This window comes from Danio aesculapii, chromosome 2 (assembly GCF_903798145.1).
Source record: "Danio aesculapii chromosome 2, fDanAes4.1, whole genome shotgun sequence".
Classification (NCBI taxonomy): domain Eukaryota; kingdom Metazoa; phylum Chordata; class Actinopteri; order Cypriniformes; family Danionidae; genus Danio; species Danio aesculapii.
Window position 1 is genome coordinate 20845404 of NC_079436.1, and position 23600 is coordinate 20869003.

The 23600-nt window shown below is 34.2% G+C and overlaps 2 protein-coding genes across 3 annotated transcripts in view; one reads left to right on the plus strand and one right to left on the minus strand.

Annotated features, from left to right (window-relative positions):
- The window catches only part of tpra (translocated promoter region a, nuclear basket protein), a 55772-nt gene extending 49970 nt beyond the window's left edge, over nt 1–5802 (minus strand). The window contains exons 1-11 of the mRNA XM_056474583.1: nt 5605–5802; nt 4155–4259; nt 3987–4042; nt 3796–3892; nt 3346–3449; nt 2263–2427; nt 2082–2174; nt 1921–2001; nt 1730–1817; nt 1019–1159; nt 773–867 (exon numbers count right to left, since the gene is read on the minus strand). Coding sequence (XP_056330558.1) covers nt 773–867; nt 1019–1159; nt 1730–1817; nt 1921–2001; nt 2082–2174; nt 2263–2427; nt 3346–3449; nt 3796–3892; nt 3987–4042; nt 4155–4259; nt 5605–5755 — 1176 coding nt within the window. The 5' untranslated portion in view covers nt 5756–5802. The remainder of the gene's footprint in view (nt 1–772; nt 868–1018; nt 1160–1729; nt 1818–1920; nt 2002–2081; nt 2175–2262; nt 2428–3345; nt 3450–3795; nt 3893–3986; nt 4043–4154; nt 4260–5604) is intronic.
- Nucleotides 5803–5904: 102 nt separating this feature from the next.
- odr4 (odr-4 GPCR localization factor homolog) lies at nt 5905–22841 on the plus strand. Of its 2 annotated transcripts, XM_056474566.1 has the most exons (15): nt 5954–5987; nt 6545–6715; nt 7285–7388; nt 7465–7602; nt 12421–12516; nt 13275–13381; nt 13485–13521; nt 13612–13749; nt 15130–15225; nt 15299–15358; nt 15454–15585; nt 16103–16190; nt 16615–16800; nt 17421–17537; nt 21832–22841. In XM_056474566.1, the coding sequence occupies exons 3-15, from the start codon at nt 7290–7292 to the stop codon at nt 21897–21899; spliced, it is 1362 nt and encodes a 453-aa protein (XP_056330541.1). In that variant the 5' UTR covers nt 5954–5987; nt 6545–6715; nt 7285–7289; the 3' UTR covers nt 21900–22841. The 2 variants fall into 2 exon arrangements, with proteins under 2 accessions (XP_056330549.1, XP_056330541.1); XM_056474574.1 differs by lacking the exon at nt 6545–6715 and having other exon boundaries at nt 5905–5987.
- The last annotated feature ends 759 nt before the right edge of the window (nt 22842–23600 follow it).

The window sequence follows — 23600 nt, forward strand, 5'->3', positions numbered from 1 at the left end:
CGAGAGTTGTTGTCAAGTTTAAATGGTGTTTTTGTGCATGAAACATGCACGTTTAGATGCATGTGTGTGAGAGACCAGCTGAAAGAGTGCTTACACAGCTTTGTTGATGATGCGGGCAGCTGGGTTTCTTACTTTATTTTGGAGAGAATACAAAATATGAATACAACAGAAAGACCTTAAACTTTACAAGTTACGTGTTCACTATTGTAGGATCAACACAATAGTGTCATATCTAGATAAAATAGCCTAAGCTATATTGACATCAATTAAACAATTACAAATACCGGATATAATAAAAACATATTAAACAAACCAATACAAAACAAACAAAAAAAATAGAACAATTTAGGTATAAACACATTACAAATAAATTAAATTATGTTTTTATATGACGTGGTAAAATGTAAAAATGAGATTTTAAATGTAGTGCTCTATTAGTGGATAGCTGCTGAGTTCAACAAAATATAGGCTATAGTTACTTGCTCTAATGTCCTGAAACCTTTTAACGGTTTCCTTTACTCAAGATAACAGTATAATATGCAACATCCTTTATTTATTCTCTTAAATAAAGGGGAATTACCTATTAAGTGTCATATAGCCTAAGGAAAAATGTATATGCTTTAGGTCTCTCCGGAGCATTTGGGCTGAATGTCTGATGTCAAAATGAGGATGTTTGGCAAAAGAGAACGACAGGAAATTTTGCAATGTAAGAACAACATAAAATAAATTGGGCTAAAATGCAGCCTTAGTCTGTGATCAACATCTTTTTTACCTCCATTAGTTTCATGCCCGGCTTCACAATCTTGGCCACAGCCGCTGCAGTTGGAGACAGGTTTGTCAGCTCCTCTTCTGTGAGAGCTGGAACACCTGAATAAGTACACAAATAAAGTCATGAAATCTTCACATGATTTAACCTATATATCTGTTCTATAAACTCATAACAAAATGTACCTGAAGTACACAAAAGCATTAACTTGGCCTAAAAGAACAACTGACACCGTGCTTGTGTGTGCATTACCTCTCCTCTTAAAGTCTGCGAGCCTTGTGTTGGAGTTCTCCAGCTCCTTCTCCAGATGCTTGACCTTCTCGCGTAGATCAGACTCTGCTTTCTCCCTTACACTCTGCAGCTCTGATAGTTTCTTCTCAGTTCCTTTATTGGCTGTTAATTAAGAAGGCAGAATTTTAGTTCAACATGATTCAAGATGTAACTCGAAACCACATTAAATGAGGCAATGAGAGAAAATGTGTGCATTCTGTACATCAAAAACAAGACAATAGATATTTTAGAATTCAATTGTATTATTATTACTATTATATTTGCAGTATAGAATATGCATGCATGCACAGATTTCATGCTTGTATTAATTTTATGTCTTTTAACATTTCAAAACAATGTAGTGTGTTCAACCTTCTTTCTTGGTTTTGACTACTGAACAAGAAATAATACCTGCTACAATTTTTAACTTTAACTATTTTCTGACAACAAAATAGATCTTACTTCAAAAATGTCATAAAATGGGTTATTTTTGTTTAAAGTAACTACAAAAATATAGAAAATAGGCATACCAATAGTAGTGTTTTAAATAATAATAATAATAGTAATAATAATAATAATAGTTTCTACTTTATTATCAATTATTTTTAACTAAAGCATTTAAAAATCAGCTTGAAAAGTATTTTTTCAGCTGAAGCCATTTATTCGAAACAAAGATCAAGGGTTTGCTCAAACCTTCCATTGCATCCTTCAGCAGTTTATTAAGCTCTTCCACGGCTCTGTTCAGTTCAGTGTTCTTGGCTTCAGAGTCTGCTGCTGCACCCTGTCAACAAAAATATTGCTATTGTATTACACATTAACAATGACAGGCACTTGGCATTAAAATAAATCAGCAAATCAATAAAAAATAAATATGATTTACTGACCTTGTACAAATTACATAGTTTGAGGTTAGCATTCAGCTCATTGCGGTACTTCTCTTCCATGGAGGCCCGTTGTTCTTTAGCCTAAAAATAGAACAAAAAAATCAATTTGTTTCTATTTTATGCAAAGTGATAACCCAAATAAGAATAAACTGATAAGAAACCTCTTTGAGCTTCTTCATCAGATCCTCTGTACTCTTCTGCATGCTGTCATTTGCTTTCTTGAGTGCGTTTACTTGATCCTGAAGTCTGGTCACCTGATAACAGCATATACATGATTGTTACTGATAGCAGATCTACTAAGAATACAGTGCAACATAAGAGTCTCTCAAAAATTCCTTGCACCTCTTCCTTCTTGCTCTCTAAAGAACACCTGAGCTCCAGATTCTCTTTGCCCTTGTCTCTGGATACAGTGTACAGCTCATCCGTCTTACTCTTCAGCTCTGTGTTCAGCCAAGTGTTCTGGTTCTGGAGAAGCTCTTTTTCTTGTTCCATCCGCTTCTCACGATACTGAAACAAAATTAAGCTATTTAAATTAAACTATGGACTCAATGTTCAAATGTACCACAGGGGTCATATTATGCTTTTTTGGAAATTGTATAAGTCTCATGTGTCCCCAGAATGTGTCAGCTCAAAATACCTTACGAGTCGTTAATACTGTTAATTTTATATATATATATATATATATATATATATATATATATATATATATATATATATATATATATATATATATATATATATATATTTTGTAAATCTTCTTCCTCTTTTAAAGTGAAGGCAAAAAATTTTTATGTGCGATTTTAATATGCAAAAAAAATCCAGTGATATTTAAATATTACTATCAAATATATTTTTCATTTCTCATGAAATGCTAATTTAAAGCTCCTCAACACGCACCTTAAATGCTCTGGTATTACCAAACAAAGTCTCAAAGCTAGACGAAATATTATATCTGTGAATGGGTAAATGCAGTGCATTTATGTTCAGAAACAATGCTAATTGACATAGAGAATAGTTCCTTTGGAGAGGAATTGGTCACTTTTTATGTTCAAACAAAAAAAAAAAACTGAAAAAAAAAATCATGTCACAATTAACTCACCCTACACTTTGTTCTGTTAAACAAAAGAAGATATTTGGAAGAATGTTAGCCATTGACCTCCATAGTAATTTTTCCTACTAAGAAGGTCAATGGTTACTGGCTACTCGCATTCTTCAAAATATCTTCTTTTGTGTTTAACAGAAGTAACTGAAACGGTTTTGAAAACACTTGAGGTTGAGTAAATGGTGAGTATATTTTCATAAGTGGGTAAACTATCCCTTTAAGAACTGAAAGAAATTGTGCAAAAAAAGCGAAAGTGAAAGTGTAAAAAGCATATGATGCCTTTAATTTCTTGTAGACAGAGCTGAATGAGAGTCTCTGCTTACCTGAATGGAAACCTCAGAAGACTGAAGTTCATCTAGTTTAAGCTGGAGCTCCATCTTGATTGTGTTGGTCTCCACAAGTTTGTCATTGAGACGTTTGAGATCCTCTGCATAGTGGTAATGTATAGAGAAATGAAAATATGGAATGAATTGCCATCATCAGACAAAAGGGATATGTTAGCAATTACAGATGTCAAAAGTACTAGTGCTTTAGTCAGAAAAAAATACTAACAAACAAACCAACTTGACCAAGATTTTTTTTTTCAAAGACTGTGAAAATACATTTATATAAGCATTTTTTATTTCATTTAAAGTCAAAATCTCACCTTTAGTTTAGTTGTACTGATACTTTATATAGCAACCACAATATTAGCAACTAAACAGTCAAATTGATCAAGTAATGACAACTTTGATCACTAATGCATATTACAGTACATAATACAGAACTCCTACCACTGAGGTTTTCCACTTCTTGAGATCTCTTCTCAAGCAATCGTGACAGCTCTCGGTTTTCTGCCTCAATTTCATATTTGGCTCTAGGAGGCTTACTCTGAAATACATAAACATTTGGCTATCTTTGTCCTCTTTAACAACTCAAATAAAAATATACACATGAATATGAGTTAAGAAACTCAAATAGTTACCTCTTGCGTTGTCCCCTGCACTTCTTCTATCTCTTTTAACTTCTTAAGCTCTTCCACTTAAATCAAAACACATGCAATCATGTTATACATGTGTTTTATCTCTGTCAATACAATCCAAAACAATGGGGGGAGGGGGAGGGGATAATAATAAAATAAGACATAACTTACCAAGACGGTTGTTTTCCTCCTTAATACTGTGATAGTCCTTACTTTGGGACAAAAACTGCTCCTGACTCTCAGCAAGCTTCTTCTCAAGATTGAAGTACTGTTGCTCTATAGATACAAATACATGTAATATGATGCTTTAACAACAGTTCCTTTGACACTTCATGAGAAAGCATTGATGAATCAAAGTGCTGTTAAAAATGACACTATTAACCCTTTGACTGCCCCTCTACCAAACGGATGACTATGCTTTTACAGTTCTAAATAATGACTGTTTAAGTCATTTAAAGAATGACTGTGTTAAATAATGGTTTACACACAGCACTGTTGGCTTACAAAAAAAAAATCCTGTTGCACTACTACACTTAATTTTGTTTTTATTGTAAAAAAATAAAAACAAGAAAGCATGTTAAATGAAAATCTGAAATATTTTAAGCCATACTTATAAATACTTTATAAATATGCTTTAAAATAAATTGTTCTTACACTTCATATTTTCAAAACTTTCATAGTATATGTATTAAGCCTGGTACTTTTACCATAAACCGACATATCAACCATTTGGTAGAGGCTGATATTTTAGAAATTATGGGCTGTGTTGAAAAAGAAAAGTGCATTGAGTGTGTTAACTAGCGACATTAGTTTAGTTAAGAAATGCAATTCAAACATTTTTTTTTCTTGGTGGGGTAGTTAAAGGGTTAATAAGTCATGACAACATACGTTTCTTTACAGTAACGCATTATTACAATAAGTTAGTGTTTAACCTTATAAACTCATAATAGCTGTTTTAAGTCAGTAAAATGTAACGAGTTAAAAATGGATTGCAAGGATCAGTTTATTCACCTAAATTAAATACTTGGAGATAGTTCAACCTAAAAAATAAAATTGTCCTAATTTACTCTCCCTTCACTTGTCAAACACTTGTTTGAGTTTCTTTCTTCTGCTTAACAAAAAAGACAACATTAGAAGAAAGCATAAAACATGTAACCATTGACTTGAGTGTTTGTTTTCCTACTATAAAAGTCTTAGGTTACAGGTTTTCAGCTTTCTTCAAAATATCTTCTTTTGTGTTCAACAGACGAACGAAACCTTAAAGCTTTATAACTACTTGGAGTCATTCCTTTAAGTCACACAAAATAGATAACCACAATTAAAAGTTGATTCTTTTACCTAACAGGTTAACAAGAAAGATAATACTCTCGTCTATTAGCAATATCTGTAGTCAACTACAGTCGTTACTACCTTAGTTAACTTAACTTAAACCAAGAAGTAGTAGTAGAGACATTTAGTGCCTTATGGGAGTACATGATCATACACCTTGCTCTTCATAATGCTGGACCAGTATAAACGTGTGTATGAAGGCTAAGCATGCTGTCTAATGAGGGTAGATAACGTTTCTACTTTCCAAGCTGCAGTTGAATGACTCTCTGTCCCGCCTGCTGCCGTTACTCACCGCAGTCTGCTTTATACCGCTCCTGCTGTGATTTCAGCGAGTCGATTTCGGTCTGCTGCTCGGCCAGGACCTTCTCGAGCTTGTTCTGAATGGCTTTCGGCAGTTTGTTGATCTCGGTTCTCTCCAGCGTTTGCTGAAGTAGTGCCGCCATCTCTCCGGTTCACTGCAACAGCTAGCATTAGCAGCCAGCTAACAGTCTTTACGTCATATTTGAGCGAAGTAAACTCAAGCCGCAAAGCAGCACGGACCTGCAAGCGTGTCGTCCAATCCGGTCTCTTGAATCGATGTGCGTCTCTTTGAAGCGACGACGTGTCACACGTATAGAGTCCATTTACTGCTATGAGAAGTCATCAGCTGTTTGGAGAAGTGTGCATGATCTAAAGGTTTTTATTTGCTATATATTTCTGAAACAGTGTCGTTTATGTTGTGTTTGCTAAGATATCGTGGTTCTCAATATGTTTAAATATGTTTTATATGTATGACTTAGAGATTTATAGTTAGACGTTAAAACTGTTTTGTGTATGTGAAGTATGGAACTAGGCTGTAGAGATATGAATATATTATTTATTTTTCCTACTGTGCGTTTGTAATGTTTGGAGCCAATAATACAATTCAGAAGGATTCATTTTAGTTTTAACATTAAAATAGAAATAACTAAATTAAATCAAAGATGTTATAATAATTATAATAACAAAAAAATTGTAAAATATAATAGGTAAATCCAAATCATCTTAAACAAACAGTGAATCATTAAAAGTGTATCAAAATAAGTAGATAACTGTGAATTAAAGAATCAATAGAATGAGTAATAAGAAATAATGACAAGTAACTCACCAAAAACTAAACTTTAAACCTTAAACATGTTTATAATGTGTATTTTCACAGTGTAAAATGTTTTTTTTATATACAAAAAACTATTCAGATGCCTTTTACATTTCAGGTTGGGTGTCCCTTGCAAGAGTATGATCACATTTTGGCGTTCAGATACTTGCTGGAAAACACCTGATTTGGACAAAACAATCTGAGATTTTAATACTGGCCCTTCACCGATAATTAGCCACGACATGAACATGATTTCACAGAAGATTTGTCATGACATAAAGTCGATTAAGTGAGAAAATGTACCCTAATTCAATTTCTCATTTGTACTGGTGTGGGTAGTAATTATGTTATTAATAGTAATAATGCTGCTAACACTTTATTTTGATGGTCCATTTGAGTATTAGTACTGTCTGCTTAATATCTGTCTAAACAGACATTTAACTGACTTTAAAAACTTTGCAAGTACATGTCAACTTGCACTTACCCTAACCAGCAGTCTACTTATAATCTAATGAGAATTACTTGACATGTAGGTAAAGTAACTTAAATTCAACAGACCATCAAAATAAAGTGTGACCATAATGCTAATAACATTTTCCTTAATAACTGTAGTTCCTAACTGAAAAAACATTATGAAAAAGATTACTCTAAACATTTATTTTATTTAGCATGAAGTTTAGAACTGCAGTTATGTGAAGTGGGTATTGTAAACTATGCATTCAGATTACAAGTCCAGCTTCCTAACTGTTAGGGTACATCTGCCTCAAAGCACATTACAGAATATATTTTTTGGTAGTTAGTTATTTTACAAGCTGGTTGATATAATATTAATATTTACTCTATTGATTTTTTTAACAGGCAGAATGGGAAGGAGTTACTTTGTAGATGAAGCTGTGGAGGAATATCTTAGTGGTCTTCAGGCAGCTCCCGGATCATGTGTCACAGGACTCCTGGCTGGTCATGTAAGGAAGCGAGACTAACCTGTAATTAAACAAATCGCATCACAGAACTTCCTTTCCTGACTGTTTCCTTTCACAGTCATCTCCTCAGAGGGATTTTGTGGTGTTAGCAGTGCAAACTCCTCACAGGGAGAGCGAGGGGCAGACGAAAGCTACGGCTAGAGGGAGCGCACTCGATGACATTGATGTGGCGTGGCTGACAGAACATGCCAAGCAGGTGGGCAGTATTTTATTTTATTTTATTTTTACCGTTGTAAGGATGGCTATATCTCTCTATAATATTAAACCCTGAAAACGGTTATGGAGCTCCACACGAGACAAGACCACGAGAATGGTCAAGCACTAAAACAATAAACTTTCTAATCTGAGAAGAAGATCAGCTAGGAAACCAGTTGTTCGGGTTGTCTCGATCATGCATCCTGAGCCCCCCCTCTTTGTCCTGGAGTTTACTGTCTAAAAACTGCTGTGAAATTCTCTAAAGATCAGACCACGAGAACTAACATGCTGTAAAACAATAAACTTTATAATCTTCAGAGAGGATCTCGAGAAAGCCATCTGGACAGTTGACCCATCACCTATCCTCAGGCCCTCTTACCCTCCCCAGTTATACGGCCTGGGTCATTAAAAAGGTTACTCAGGAATGACCAGATTTCAAGCTTCTATGGTGAAATGATATAAGATGTATATTTGCAGTATTTGTGAATTTTAACTTGTCATGCTTAGTGTCATTTTAAATGTCTCTGTGTGATTGGTAAAGTGGTCTTAATTTCTTTGATAAGATCTTTGCCAGATGCTCCACTCCAGGGAAAATGGTCTTTGTATCAACTCATGACCAGGCAAGAGGCTTGGTGACGCTTTTATTGTCTTGAATTTATGACGATTTGAGTATTTAGGCAAAGGGTGCAGAAGTGTCTGTGGGATTCTGTAGGCAGGATACCCCATTGCAGTTTGTGAGTCTCTGAGCTCTGCATCAGGACTTATATGCTGCAATGTATTTCTACACGGTCAGGTATTAATCTCTAACTTAAATGTATCTTCGAATAATTGATGTTGTACAATCTTGATTGGCTTATTTTGTTTAATTATGTGAATTGGAATAGAAAATCTTTGCCTGACAAATAAATGTAAAATTCTTGTTTAACTCTAATATCTCCTGAAATCATTTAAATCTAGTAGATTGTTTAGGCTGATGTTTCCGCAGCTTACGACCAGGATTTGTCATACATTCAGGATCAATGGATGGAGCATGGGCACAGCATTAGAGACCTGATGATTTCTGACAATCACTGACTTAGTATAATATAAATTAGGGGGCTAAATACAACTTCCTTTAAATATGAGCAAGCATGGGGCGGCCAATTATTGCTTAAAGGAAGTAGCTTTCAGTTATATTCTTTGACTAAGCTAAATTAAACTTTTCTTTAAATATGTGCAAGCATGGGGCGGCCTATTATTATTTAAAGGAAATTAGCTTATCGGCTAAGAATCGGAACTGGCGAGGTTGTGTCCGTGAGCAGATGTAACTGGCCAGCATACTGACTCTAAGCGACTTCGGGTAAATGATGAACCATTACTTGAGAATAAGGATTTATTAGGTTAATCAATCTAAATTAGACCGAATCACAACCTATAAGGTAATCAGCTTGAATTAGATAAATCTAAAATTATTATAAATTGGAGTCAGATTAAAATTCGGAGTTGGAAACAAATTAAAATAAATCTTAATGAATAAAAATATTTCTTTTCACATGTGCTAAAAGGCTTACATGCATTTAACCTTCACCCATGCTGTTAGTTCCGTCATAGGAAAAATAGATGGGCCTTTACAATTGGTGACAGACCCTAGTGATCTCCCATAAAGTTTCAGGCGAGTGATGTCTTTCAGCGCAAGATTCAAAAGAAATGCTCCGAAAAAAGAGGTTCGAGTTTCTCTTCTTCTTCTTCCAACTGTTGAGGTAAGTCAATTATTTTGCTTTTTAAAGTGTTGAGGGAAAGATAAATGCATCTTATATAGACACATTTTGTAGAATGAGTCGGAATACTCAAAAAGGATAGACCAGAGACCGTAAAAATCTGGTTGGGCTTAAGAATTAGACAAAACCACATTGTTCGTCAGGGACATAATAGCAGCAGAGTGGGAGAAGAATGAAAGCTCTAAACCCAAAATTCTCAAAATCTCTTCAAGAGATTAAATTTTAAGATGGAATAACATCATCCAAATTTTATTTTGGTACTTAACAGAGAGCGGCAAATGAAAATCTAAATTCTGAATATAACTGTTTCCACTAAGGGTTGCTTATTGCGCATGTTACAATAACTTTGCAACACTGCAAACAAGCAGCATTTATATTTTAAGAATTTTGAAATTTGTAATTAGATTAATTGGAAATTCTTATTGTAATCTTTGTATTAAATGTAATGAAAGTCTTCCAAGAGATATATAAAAACACTGAAAATAGTTTTTTAAATGCTGTTTAAGACTCTGTCTAAATAGTTAAATTATTACACTATTATGAGGTTCAAAGCTGTAAGGCAGATAAGGACATGGTCAGTGTTGGGAGTGTTACTTTAAAGACAGAAGAAACAAATTATTAATTACATCACTAAAGTTGTAGTTAATTTATGTTTCCAATGGCTTTGCCTGAAAAGTAACTCGGTTACTTGATAAGTAATTTGATTACTTGACTAAAGACTAAAATTCCACATAAATTGCATGGGCAATAGAAAATAAGCAATCAGGAATTTTTTGTATTGTTTTGAGAAAAAGACAATATGTTTCAAATAAATGACACTATATTTCATAAATTCACATTTTATTGTTTGAGATGATATCACCTTACTTATCGGAATTGAGTTATATAGAACCATTGAATTTCTATATAGCCTTTAAGGCAAGTACACTATAAGTCACTGTAATTAAGCTACCTAAGAATGAGAAATAATCTCTCACTTGATTCTTTGCGAAAAGGTAATTTTAAATTGCAGTGACTATTTACTTCGTAACTAATTACACCCCACACTGGACATGATAAGATCATACATCTACAAGATGTGTATTCTGCATTTGCCCTTACGTGCCAAACTTTCAAACATTCACATATGAAGAAAGATTTACAAAAGAAAGCTCACCTAATAACAACTAAGCTCAAAATAAGAAAATTGTGACTAACCCACAAAATTCTTTAAACTGAGCAATGATTGACTTGGAGATGTGCTTGCAATTCACTAAATGTCCAGGCAATAAAGTTTACGACTGGCTTCCAGTGTGACTTGATCCTGCACTGATAGTGAACATGTAAGAACAACCGTAGCAAAGAGCCAAATCAAAAGGTGACATTCCAAAAGATCAATAAGATGATAATCAGTCATCCTAGAGAAATTACTAAACAGCCACTCCAGAGACCAGTAATAAAATGATTTTAAAATGTATACTATGTTAAGGTAATATGATTTATATCGTAAGAACATTATGATATTGTATATTATCACAGCCAATAATGGCGTCCAATCTCATTAAGATTCAGCATGATTTAGGAAGGAAAAGAAAATTGAAGTGTGTAAAAAATAATCAAATATGAAATGATAAAACATATGATATAAATTGTACCCAGCTTAAATGTAAAACTAAAGTTACCACAGGTAGAAGGAGAGACACAGGGGGAGGGAGAGAGAGACAAAGAGAGCAGGCCCAGAAGTGAGCCTGACTACAGTAGAGTCAGAGAAGATTCAGAGGTGGAGAGGACCAGAGGAGGAAAGCAGACCAGGAAAGACAGGCCAGGAAAAGAAAAGAGACAGAGCAGCGTTTTACCACCTATTTTGTATCTTTCTTGACCATGTGACTAAACCCCAAATGCTGAGACATTCAAACTGACCAATCAACATGTGACCACATCGTAAAACCCCCAAAGTCCACATATCAGGCCCTGATCTTATCAGTATCTGCCTTTGGAGTCAGTATGGACCTTCTTGAGTCAAAAATACATGTTTTGTCATATAAACAAACGCATATAATAATTTAGCCTCTTACACCGTGCTGATAAAATATTTGACAATATTTACATAAAGCGTTAATCCTGTACACACAACCAAACATGTAACATAATCTGAAAAATTTGTGTGTTTGTGTATGTGTCTGTGTGTTTGGGTTATAATGCATGGAGGTGTATATGTGTAAACAAACAGATTGGATTGATTGGATTTTGAGAGATATTGGAAGAAGAAAAAATAACAAATAAATAAAGAAAGAAAGAAAGAAAGATTAGTAACACTGGAAATATTTACAACATTAATAATGATAATAAGAATGGTCATAATAAAAGGAAGAAAAAGGAAGGGAGCAAGGGATGATTTTATTCAAAGGTACGCACATATCCAGCACCACCCTGCCCCATTGTCCCTTATTCTTTTACTCATTTTGAACCTTGTTTTAAACAATAGCTATCTGAATTGTAATTTTTAGTGTGCTTGTATCATGATATATCATTATTGGAGAAACAAAATGTTGTGATACTATTGTTTCATGATTTTGCCTGTGATTCCCACCCTATATATTAGGGGTGGTGATCACAGGTAAGCTCACGACACAATACTATTGCAATATTTTATTCCCAATAATTATATATCACAATATCAGAAACTCTGCAATATATCACAAGAAAACCATTCACAATATATATCAGGATATTTGTAAATGAAGAGAAAAAATTGTGCAAATTATATATGTAGCAAATATATACAAAAAAAACAACAGCACAACAAGCAAACCTCTACAAGCAAAAGTCTATGTTTAATGTGGCTTCCCTTGGCACCAAGCACAACTTGAACTGTTCTGTTCTAATTATCCTAAATATTGTGCTGTGTAATATCAGGCATCTTTTAGCACTTCCCTGAGTTCTTCTGTAGGTTTGGAGTGTCATATCGTTCCTTTTCTGTTTAGGTGATCTCATACAATCTCTATAATATTCAGGTTTGGACCCTGTGGAGGCCATTTCATGACTGTCTGTATACAAATACGTTTGAACTTTCTCTCTTCAAGGTGTCCCGCATGCTGCCAGGAGGTCTGTGTATTCTTGGCCTGTTTATAGTAACTCCACCTGAACTCTCCAAAGATGCCAACAACACTTTAAAAAGGGTAAACCATTAATGTATTTGTCTGTTTATTTTAGGGTTACTGCACGATACTGGGAATATATGTCATACACAATATTGCTGTTGGGGGCATTCCATAGCAGTATTTCTTGCAAAATAACAATTAACCAAATATGTTGTTCTTTGAAAGCAGTATAATTTAGGTTATTGAGTTACATTACAAGTCTTAAACATTTTTATTTTGTTTAATAAAATAATAAATATTCATTGCAAAGCATTTTTGGTCTCTGTTCCCAGCCCAGTGTATTCAGAGTTTTTGGTTTGGGCCCAGAATTTACATTTCAGTGCATCCCTAAAAAAGTAATTTCTTGCATTGCATTGCATGTTGCAATTTATCTCTGTTATATGAATAATACTTTTAACAATATTCTTTCTATATATTGTTCAGCCCTAGTTTATTTGCTAATTTGTTTGTCTAGTACAATAAACTAATTTTTAAATAATAAAATCCAAAATCAAATAAAAAGTGCTTCAGGGGTAATTAATGTGTCTGTGCTCTTTGGATAAGGGATTCATAAAGATACACAAAAAATTAACAGACCCAGGCACTCAAAATCTAGGACTTTTTCAGCTACTTTTCAGGCGCCTAGGCCTGATGATTTTGTGTGTTATTTTATTTTTTGTATGATTCATTTTTAAAAATATCATTTAAATTACATAGCTTTATATTTTGCTTTATTAAAGAACATTTTACAAATCACCACAACATCATTATTTATATTTCCTGGTCTATTTTTCTAGCTTATATTTGCCATGGATAAGTACATAACTAAGGGAAGACTGTGGGACCTGTCAGAGGAGGACGTGACTGAGCGAGTTACCCTGCACATCTGCTCCAAAACGAAGAAGTATCCTTCACATGGCCTTCAATAACATTTCTCCCATGAACTAAAAGCATCACACTTTAAGAAGAACCTCAAAACTGCATAATCCTTGACTTAAACTGTTCAGAGCTGTTTGCAAAACATTTGATGTAAAAGATCCAAAGGTTAGAAACTAATTTTTCTCATTTTAAAAAATAGTATGACAAGTTGTACTTTGCTGTGCTTTATTTATTTTTTTGTGCATTGATTTCTAGAGTTCGGCCAAGCCAGCAGACTGGAAGTATCAGACAGGAGTCTCTTCATCCTGGCCCATGCTAACCTGCACTGCTGAGGTGGATCTGCAGATTCCCCTGACAGGATCTTCCTCTGATGACACAGAAAAGTGCATGAAGGTGAGACAGAAGACATGGTATACACTCTCCAACACAGGGTTGGACCTCATTTTGACATGGGATCATCACAGATTTTTTGCAGATTTGTCAGCTATGCATTAATGAAGTGAATCTTCTGTTCCTCCAAATGCTAAAGGTGGGCATATCTAAAGAGGATAAGCCCACTATTGCCAGCTAATCCAGCTTCATGGTACAGGCCCAGCTTTTTTATCTGGGTTCCTCAGCTCTTGGACCCCTTCTCTTCTTCATTTACACCACTTCGCTGGGTCGCATCATTTGAGAACATGGCTTTTCTTACCATTGCTATGCTGACGACACACATGTCTTCTTTTGCTGTTGTAGATTTTCTTTTTCAATATTTAATAAATTGGGTGTTCAGAGATGCCATACTTCAGATCTCGGCTGTAACGTGTGGCTATTTACATTTACATTTAGTCATTTAGAAGACGCTTTTGTCCAAAGTGACTTACAATTGAGGAGGAATTCAGTGATTCATCAAGAAGAGGCAATACACACAAGAAGTGCTAATCATACAAAGGAACTGTTTGTGCTCAGATAACTTAGTGTAAGGAGGGTGGAAGTTTTTTTAAAGAGAGAGAGAGAGTGTGTTTTTCGACAGGTGGTTTGTCAAGCTGTGTAGAGCACACTTCATTAATGCACAATGTTTTTTGCGAAGTGTTTTTTTAAATGGAATTATTCTAAAAATGCGTCAAATGATGCAAATGTGCAAAAAAATCATTATTTGAGTTGATTATTTGAGTTACTCTTGCTTTTTTAATCAGCTCAAACCAGTCTGGTCTTCTATGACCTCTGGCATCAACAAGACATTTTCACCTTTATTTTCTTCTAGAGGATTTACTGTAAAGCCCAGAAATGGTTATACCGGAAAACCAATAGATCAGCAGATTCAACCCTTCAAAATCACTTCAAGGGATAGTGAAAAAACAAATTACCATTTACACTCATGTGGTAACAACCTTCTTTTTTTCATTGGACGCAAACAAAAAAATAGTAGCAATTTATAAAATGGGAGTCAACGTCCATCTGTTTACTTTTTCAAAAAATCTTTTCTGTTCATCAGAAGAAAGACTTAATTATGTTTAGAACAAGTGGAGGGTCAAAGTAAACAATGACAGATTTTTCATTTTTAGGTAAACTATCCCTTTGAATCATTTTTCTCATTCTGAAAATTAGTTTGAACCTGAGCAAATTTTCTTAACCACATATAGTTGCTGCTGTGTGAGTGGCTGATTAGGTGCTTCAGTTGACAAGAAGTGATACTAATACTTAATAAAGTGGCCAGTGTATAAACAAGACAGTAATATAATAAAAATAGGCTGGTGGTTGTGCAGTTTATCTTCTTTTTCTTCTCTTATCTAGGATGGTCTTATGAGGTGGGCTAAACAGATTGAGACTGGTTACTGTCTCATAAGTGGCAGACAGGCATTAGACGACACTGAACTGTTCCTAGGACAGGTAAAAACTAATTCAATCATTCTCTGTCATATTAATTACATATTTAATAGAAAATTGACTTTTTTTCTTGCAGAAAAAGAACCCAAAGACAAGTCATCGTCAGACACTCCCTGTGCGAATCCTTGTCTCAGATGTGAGCTTATCTTAATCTTCTCATTGACATTAATTTATGAATGGGGCATACATGTGTGTATAGACAGTGGTGTTATAAGAATATTAATGTCGCAGGAGAGGTCAGATGTGGATGAGCGGTGCAGTGCTGTGGTTCAAGTGTGCAGTGGCTCCATGAGGGTTCGAGGAGTGGTTCACTGCAGGGCTTATATGAACAACAACAAACCCAAAGCCAGACATGCAGCGCAGGTCATTAAAGCCTATTATCAATACCTTAAGCTTAGAGATGTGTAATTTCGGTATTGTATTGGTTATAAGATCTGATACTTACCCTACCAACTTGGGAATATTAAACAAAAAAAATTATGATTTCTAAAGTATTGTGACACTGAAGACTGGAGCAATGATGCTCAAAATTCTGCTTTTGAATCACAGGAATAATTGACATTATGACACTAAATATTTTTTAATTATAATTGACTTTACATTTTATTAAATTTTTGGTCAAATAAATGCAGCATGGTGTATTTAATAATTTATGCTTATTTCCCCTGTTTTACATTGAATAACATTAGCAGTCATCTGCCATTTAATTAAAATTAGTCTTTAAAAAAACACTAATATCACTAAATATCAAATAAATATCAATTTTCATTCTGTACATTCTAATGTTAAGATGTCTAAATTAACTTGAAGCATTGCGGATGACCACACTTTCTCCTGTTTTTATGAAATTGATTTCACTTTGTTTCCCTTGTACTCATAGGCTATTAAAAAAGACATCATAAACACAGTTTCCTCCAGAGTGGAGATGTTTCTAGAAGATCTTTTAATGAGTGAAGGGAGTCACAAAGGTACAGTTGAGCATGATGCCTTACACATGATGTTGAAAAAACAGTGCATCCAGAAATAAAATTTGCCATCTTTTAGAGTTATTTATCCTCATCATGTCATTCCAAATCAAGACACTTGTTCTTCTGTGAAACATAAACAAAAAAATATTTGAAGAAAGCTAATAATCATGCAGTAGAAGTAAGTATGAACCAAGGCTTTTCCACAGAAAATGCAAAGTCTTCAAATTTGTAACAATGTGAGGGTGAATAAAAGATGGCTTGAAAAAATTAGGTAAACAAACGCTTAAAGATTTTAGAAATCTTTACAAAATGGCCGCCAGATGGCGGTAGGATGCCGTTTCTTTCCTCATTGAGTGAAGGAATTTTGTACTGCTTTGAAGTAAGGTCATAGTTTCAATAAGTGAGTTCAAATATTGTTTTTTAGGTCTTTCCACTGGCCAACAAGCTCTTCCTCGCCGTGTGTTTGCCCCAATGCCCTTTTCCAGCCTGTCTGTGTGTGACTACATGTTCCCAGATGAAAACACAGCTGATGTGGCAGATCGTCTGAAAGAGATGCTGGACTGTGAAACACCAGTAGAGGACATAGACATAAGTCTGGAGAGCAACCAGTGTATGTTTTCTATATTTCAATATGAGACTTAAGGGATTAATTAAACCATTATCTCACTTTATTTGAGTGTTGCACAGTATAACAGCTTATTTGAATAGCGAAACAGTGGAATTTCACTGTTGTGTTTGTTTGTGTGATCTCTAAGAGTATTGTGCAATGTAGAGCAAGTCCTTGCAGTGTTCAATGGGACTCAAGGATGACTGAACACAAAAAGTCAAGAGAATAGTTATGGTTAAACAGACAAGAATGCGTATAGGTGTGTGATTTGAAAAATACCAAGGGATAAACCTTTTCAAAATGAGCACATACAGACCTTCTGTGACACACCCTGCCTCATTTCCCTCTCAAAATAATAGCCAGCTACACCTCGTCTCTTGTTCAAACCAGTTGAAGGCCACAAATGGTTTTCCATGTATGGTTAAAAGGAAAACCGTTGTAATGTGACTAGCCACAGGCTGGAGAATATTAGATCCCTTATAATAATAGGGCCTTGGGGAGTTTAGGATTATCATTTCTATGGCAACAAAACTCAACCTGCTACTTCTAGTTTCATTTTGTAAGTGTTACAAGCCTACAATGCCCATTGATTAAATTTGTACATGTTTGTACATGTTTTTCAGTACTTTCCACTGGATCGGTGATAACTGACAGCCACAATGATGATTCCAATGAACATATCAACTCAGAAGTCCAAAATGAAAACCTCAAAATTCAGAAAGCCCCTCAATACTATGCTGGTAAGCTAAAATCATTGATAATTGCAACTTCCTCTAAATCACTTATTTTAATTATTGTGTAATGATTTTAGTAATAAAGTAAAATAAACAATATTTCTCGTATGATAGTTAAAATAGTTGGTCACCAATAAAATTAAAGGGATAGTTCACCCAAAAATTACAATTTACTCATCTTCAAGTGGTTCCAAACATTTATGAGTTTTTCTTTTCTGTTGAATGCACAGAATATATATATTTTTAAAGAATGGCGGTAACGACTGACTTCTAGTAGAAAAAATGTATAAATACCTACATTCTTCAAAAATATTTTCTTTTTAGTGCTAATCAGGTGAAAGAATCCCAAATTGGTTTGAGACCAGTGTAGGATGAAGAGGGTTTTTCACACTTGATTTAGTTAACTCTGGGTTAATTTACGCCCCAGGTACACACTAGTGATGCATTATATCTTGGCAACCATATCAACATTACAGATAAATGCTTATTTGTAATGGCATCGTGATTGGCTTATATAAGCATAATTTGTAAGTTAATAAATGATGTATTATTTTCACCTCTTTATCAACTTTATGAATGTGTGCTGCAGGAACAGGGGAATTTTATTGGTGTTTTCTATATGCCGTAACAACACCCAGCAGATACATTTGGAGTTGTTTATGCTAGTGGAAGACAAAATGTAATGGGAGAAAAATAGTTACTTCATAATTTATCAGTGAAAATTTTGTTATCAATACATCCTCAGGATAATCTCTAGCATTGCTCATCCTCATATAATACTGCTATCAAATTCACTATCAATTTAAAAATTCACAAATTAAACTAAGGGCCAGTTCTAAATCATTTTTACAAGGCTTCAACCCCTCTGTTTGTCATCACAGCCCCCCGAAAGCTACAGTGCATACGGAAAGTATTCATAGCGCTTCAGTTTTTCCACATTGTTTTATGTTACAGCCTTATTCCAAAATGGATTAAATTAATTTATTTCTTCAAAATTCTACACACAATACCCCATAATGACAATGTGAAAAAAGGATTTCTTAAAATTGTTGCAAATTTACTAAAAATTAAAAAAAAACTGTAAAATCAGATGTACATAAGTATTCACAGCCTTTGCCTTGAAGCTTTAAATTGAGCTCAGGTACATTCTGTTTCCACTGATCATTCTTGAGACGTTTCAGCAGCTTAATTGGAGTTCACCTGTGGTAAATTCAGTTGATTGGACATGATTTGAAAAGGCATACACCTGTCTAAATAAGGTCCCAGGGTTGACAGTGCATGTCAAAACCCAAACCAAGCATGAAAATAATGGAATTGTCTGTAGACCTCAGAGACAGGATTGAAGCGCTATGAATATTTTCCAGATGCACTGTATACGCATGTACTCAGATAGTGCCAGTGCAGCTTTCTCAAGAAAGTTGACTGTTTTCACAATTTTTTTATTTTATTTATGCTTTTAGGCAAGAGTTTTGCAGTTGAATTACCCTCACAATCATGTAAAATGCCAGGCCATACACTGGTTTATTGTTAGTCATTGTTCTGACCCCCGCCAGATTATTACCCCCACTTAAATCCACAGTGTAGATAGGTTTAGGATTAGGGATGGGGTTAGGATTAGCAATTTAGTAGCCGCTTTTATCTGAGGGGAGTGGTAATTATTTAGCAAGGGGTCAGTATTCACAGCACCACTTCTTTTTGTCTTTGTTATCTTTCATCAAAAGTTTAAAATAAATTTTTGATGTTACTTAAAAAAAAAAGAGTAATTTAGTTGTATTTTTAGGTGGTTAGTTGACTTTACTTAATTTGAGTAATCCAGTTGTCCTAACATTAAGTAAATGAACCGTGTGCAGAATTATATAAAAAAGTAAACTGAACTAATCCAAGTTACTACAGGTTTACCTACTTTTATAAATAAAGTAACTAAATTTTTTTTACAGTGTGTTTCTCTGATGAAATCAGTTTGACAGAATATTACATGCCCAAATATCCTTAATCGCTCCTATCCAACCCTCAAAATACTGAAGCAAAGTCAAAATCTGCTGTATTTATTTTTCTGCTGTCACTTGTAAAAAAATGCACCTATTTTATTATTGGCTGTGTACTTATGTTTAATAATTGAACTTCATGTTAGTTAGGCTAGCAACAGATTATTAGTTATATTAATTATTTTGCTGTACTTGTAAATTGTAATTGAGAATTGTCAATTGATATCTATGGTCAGTGATTGCTTTTTTCAGTATTTTTGGTCTGTATTGGTCAGTGAATGCTTTTTTAAGGCCATTATCTAAACCTCTGGGTATATGGCAGTTGTACTTGTTAGTAATTATAATTTGATGACAATTTGTTTTGGTTTGTCAAAAAGTAACCTGCACATGTACACTTTTAAAAATACATTTTCTTTATTGTCATCAGTGTTTCCATTAAAGAACCTTTTCATTTCACAAATAGTTCTTTAAATATTTTTTTTATTAAATCTTTCTTTGTGACATCATTGCAAAAACACTTTTTTGAAAATGTTTTTTTTACAGTTTTTACAGTGTGCTAATTTGAATTGCACTGCCAAAAAGACTGTTATATCATTAAATGCATTTTTGTATTGCTTTGGTAATTGTTTAATTGTAATTGTTTTATTGTTTAAGTTACTTGTAACTGCTACATAATTATACACTGGTGGCAATTTAGAAAGAGGCAAAACTTTGACAATAGTCTCTTTTGCCACATTCTCACTGATTTCCCCCTGGGGATGAAATCCTAGAACCGCCCGTAATAAATCACTCTCCTCTTCGCCCCACATGTCACATTTTCTTCTGCCCAAATGCTGAAACTAATGTTTATACAACTCGCAGGGTTTCCATGACAATCCACAGATGTGAATATTAAGAATCTTGCTGTATATAAAGCCGCATCTTTTTAAATGGGACATTTAAATGGCTTTAATACCCGCAGAACACAATGGTAACCTCGTTTCTGTATTACCAGTATGAAGGTAATAGGCAGTCTATCCGGTTTTGTTAGTTTGACAAATGTCCCCATGTCTTTTATTATTAATTATTTTTATTTGTAAGTTTTTATTTGTGGTTGTACGGTGGGGAAAATAAGTATTGAAAACGTCATTATTTTTTTCTCAGAAAACATATTTTTAAAGGTGCTGTTGACTTGAAATTTACCAGATGTTGCTAATAACCAAAGAAATCCATATGTGTAAAACAAAACTTATTAGTTTACAAATGAAGTTCTGTGTAATAAAATGAAATTACACAAGCAGAAGTATTGAACACATGAAGAAAGGGAGGTGTAGAAAGACAGTGAAAGCCCAGACAGCAGCTGAAATCTCTCAGAAGTTATACAGCAACCCTCTACCCTTCGTGATTGTAAGTTAATATTAGCTGCTTCAGTCCAACATCTGCATACCAGGATGATGAAGATGAAACCAGAGTGGACATTTCAGAAGGACAATAATTCAAAACACAACCAAGGAAACTCTCAAATGCTTTCAGAGGAAGAAAATCAAGCTGTAGAATGGCCTAGCCAATCACTTGATCTGAATCCAATAGAAAATACAAAGATAAAAGATCAGATTTGATCGACGAGACCCACAGAACCATCAAGATTTTTACACTCTGTTGAAGTCTGTAAAAAACTCACACCTGAGCAATGCATGTAACTTCATTCTCCATATGAGAGGCGTCTTTAAGCTGCCATCTCTAAAAAAAAGTCTTTTATATAAAGTATTAAATACATTTCAGTAGTTCAGTACTTTCTCCTCTTGTCATTCCATTCCATATTACACAACTCATTTTTCAAAAAAAAAAATTGTTTTGTTTAATTTTTATGTTTGTATTGTTTGGGTTTTTACCTAAATCTGGTTCAAACAGCTCTTTTAAAAATATTTCCTCAGAAAAACAACACAATGTGTTCAATTCTTATTTTCCCCACTGTATATACTCTGAAACTTGAATCTTTTTTGAGTCCAACAAAATTGCCGGTTTACAACACTAGGAATGTAAAAAATTTAACAAAAGTAGCTGCTTACAAATGGTTTTATTTTTATTATTATTATTATTTATTTTGTTTAGTGAAATCCAGGAGTTTGCATGATTTTTGGTAGTACAAACCTAGATTTTAAGTGTTTTGAAACAATTCGGTGTTTTAAATGTTTTTAAAATGAGTTATTTTAAAGTTTGTAATTAGTCATTTTTGTGTGCAAAATTTGGAGATTGATTTGATTGTATAATGTCTTTAAAAATTATAATAAAGGTGTGTTGACAATTCAAATTCTCTCTCTCTCTGTCTCTCTCAGGTGTTGCAGTGTCAGCAGCCATTGCTCTCCTCGCCATGGCCGTATCTCTGCTGTATCTGAGTGAATGAAAATGGAAATAGTAAATATGTTAGCATGAGTGTACAAGTGAGTGAGTATGTGAAATATACTGTGTGATCTTAAAAAATCATTTCAGTTATAATTCTTTAATAGAGTAAAAAAAAAAAGTAAAATAATGTAAAAAATATACACGTACAAATATTTGACAGTCATTAACATTACATAACATTTACCTTCTCACCTCACTGATGGCTTCATTATAGGACATGATTTGAAATTAAAATATTCAGGCCAGTTCTGGTGTCGCCTGTCAAAGCATTTTTTTAACGAAAATGGTTTGTTGTGTGGACATTGTTGTGTCTTTGAATGGTTGCCACAGAGTTGGAAAAACAGCATTTCCAATATATCTCAAGGTGTTATTTGGTTAATAACATACCAGATACCTAAAGTGCAACTTACGCAATCACGTGTCTTGTTTTTTTCCTTTTTGCTTTCTTTGTTGTGCGATTCTCACCTGGCATGTAGCCCTTTAGTAATCTCTAATAACAGATGTGTTCATAACAAATCAAAAGAAAACAAAAACAGTTGTCAACTTATGTGTCTTTGGTGAATGTCTGAGGTTTGCTTAAAGTGCTGTCTTTGTCTTAAACGTTTTCACGATCAAACCAGCTTTGTCTGGCTTCTGTTACCACTCAAAATGTCATACAGGAACTGATGTATTGAAAATAACTGAACGGAAAATGCCCTAGGCGTAAAATATAATTGACGTAGAAATGTTTTGTGTGGGTCCTGATGTCATTCAATGACACTCCACAAATGTAAATCAATCTTTATCACACCAAGTACACTGTAGAAATTGATTTGTTACTTTAAACCTGTTGTAATTCAGAACCTTTTAGTTAATGTTCATAATTTTGCACATAGTTCATTTACCTAATTTTAAGGCAACAGGTGTACACCCTTTTTAAGTAAAGTCAACTTAATTGCTTAAAGGAGTGGTCCAAAGTGCTCTTTTAAGGCTTGGTTGTGTTTATAAGATGCAAAGCAATGTGTGCTCATGCTTCATTTATAGAAAAACACATTATTTGTTCATATACCTTACCCCAACTTGATTATATACAGCTACTCAGCTAACATGAAAACGACTGTCATATGTCATAGTTCCTCTGAATGGTCCGCCCTCAAGAGGCTCTGATTGGTCAGATAACATAATGTGCTGGGATTCGCGGATCGGCTCCACATCAATAGGAAAAGTGTCACACGCCTTTAAGCACGCGCTTTTGTGCTGTGTAAACACCAGCCTGATCTCACGAGAAAACGTAAGTATTTTACGTTTGGTCAGTTTATTGTCTAATTCTGTTCAGTTTAGTCGTACGAAATTGTAAGATTTTGAAAAGGAGGCGTGGCACCTAACCCCACACCTAAACCCAACCGTCATTGGGGGATGAGCAAATCGTACTAAATTGCATGAATGAGATCATACGAATTCATACGAATTAGCCACTAAATAAAAAAAAGTTACGAATTGCTGTGAGATTGTGTTGGTAAACACTGACTACATTTACATGGACACCAATTATTCAATTTTAATGCGATTAAGACAATACTCTGATTAAGAGTTAACCATGTAAACAGTGATTTTTGATTAATTTAATCAGATTAAGGTCGTAATCGAACTAAGGAGAAATCGAATTAAGACGTGGAGTATGCCGATTTAAGTCGCATTATTGAAGTGCAGTACAGGCATGTAA

Excerpts from the sequence above, each read along its gene's own strand:
- odr4 (XM_056474574.1), top strand. The coding sequence starts at position 7,290 with ATGGGAAGGAGTTACTTTGTAGATGAAGCTGTGGAGGAATATCTTAGT. Across the intron at positions 13,382-13,484 it reads ATCTGCTCCAAAACGAAGAA|AGCTGTTTGCAAAACATTTG; the intron begins GTATCCTTCACA and ends TAAACTGTTCAG. Across the intron at positions 13,522-13,611 it reads TTGATGTAAAAGATCCAAAG|AGTTCGGCCAAGCCAGCAGA; the intron begins GTTAGAAACTAA and ends ATTGATTTCTAG.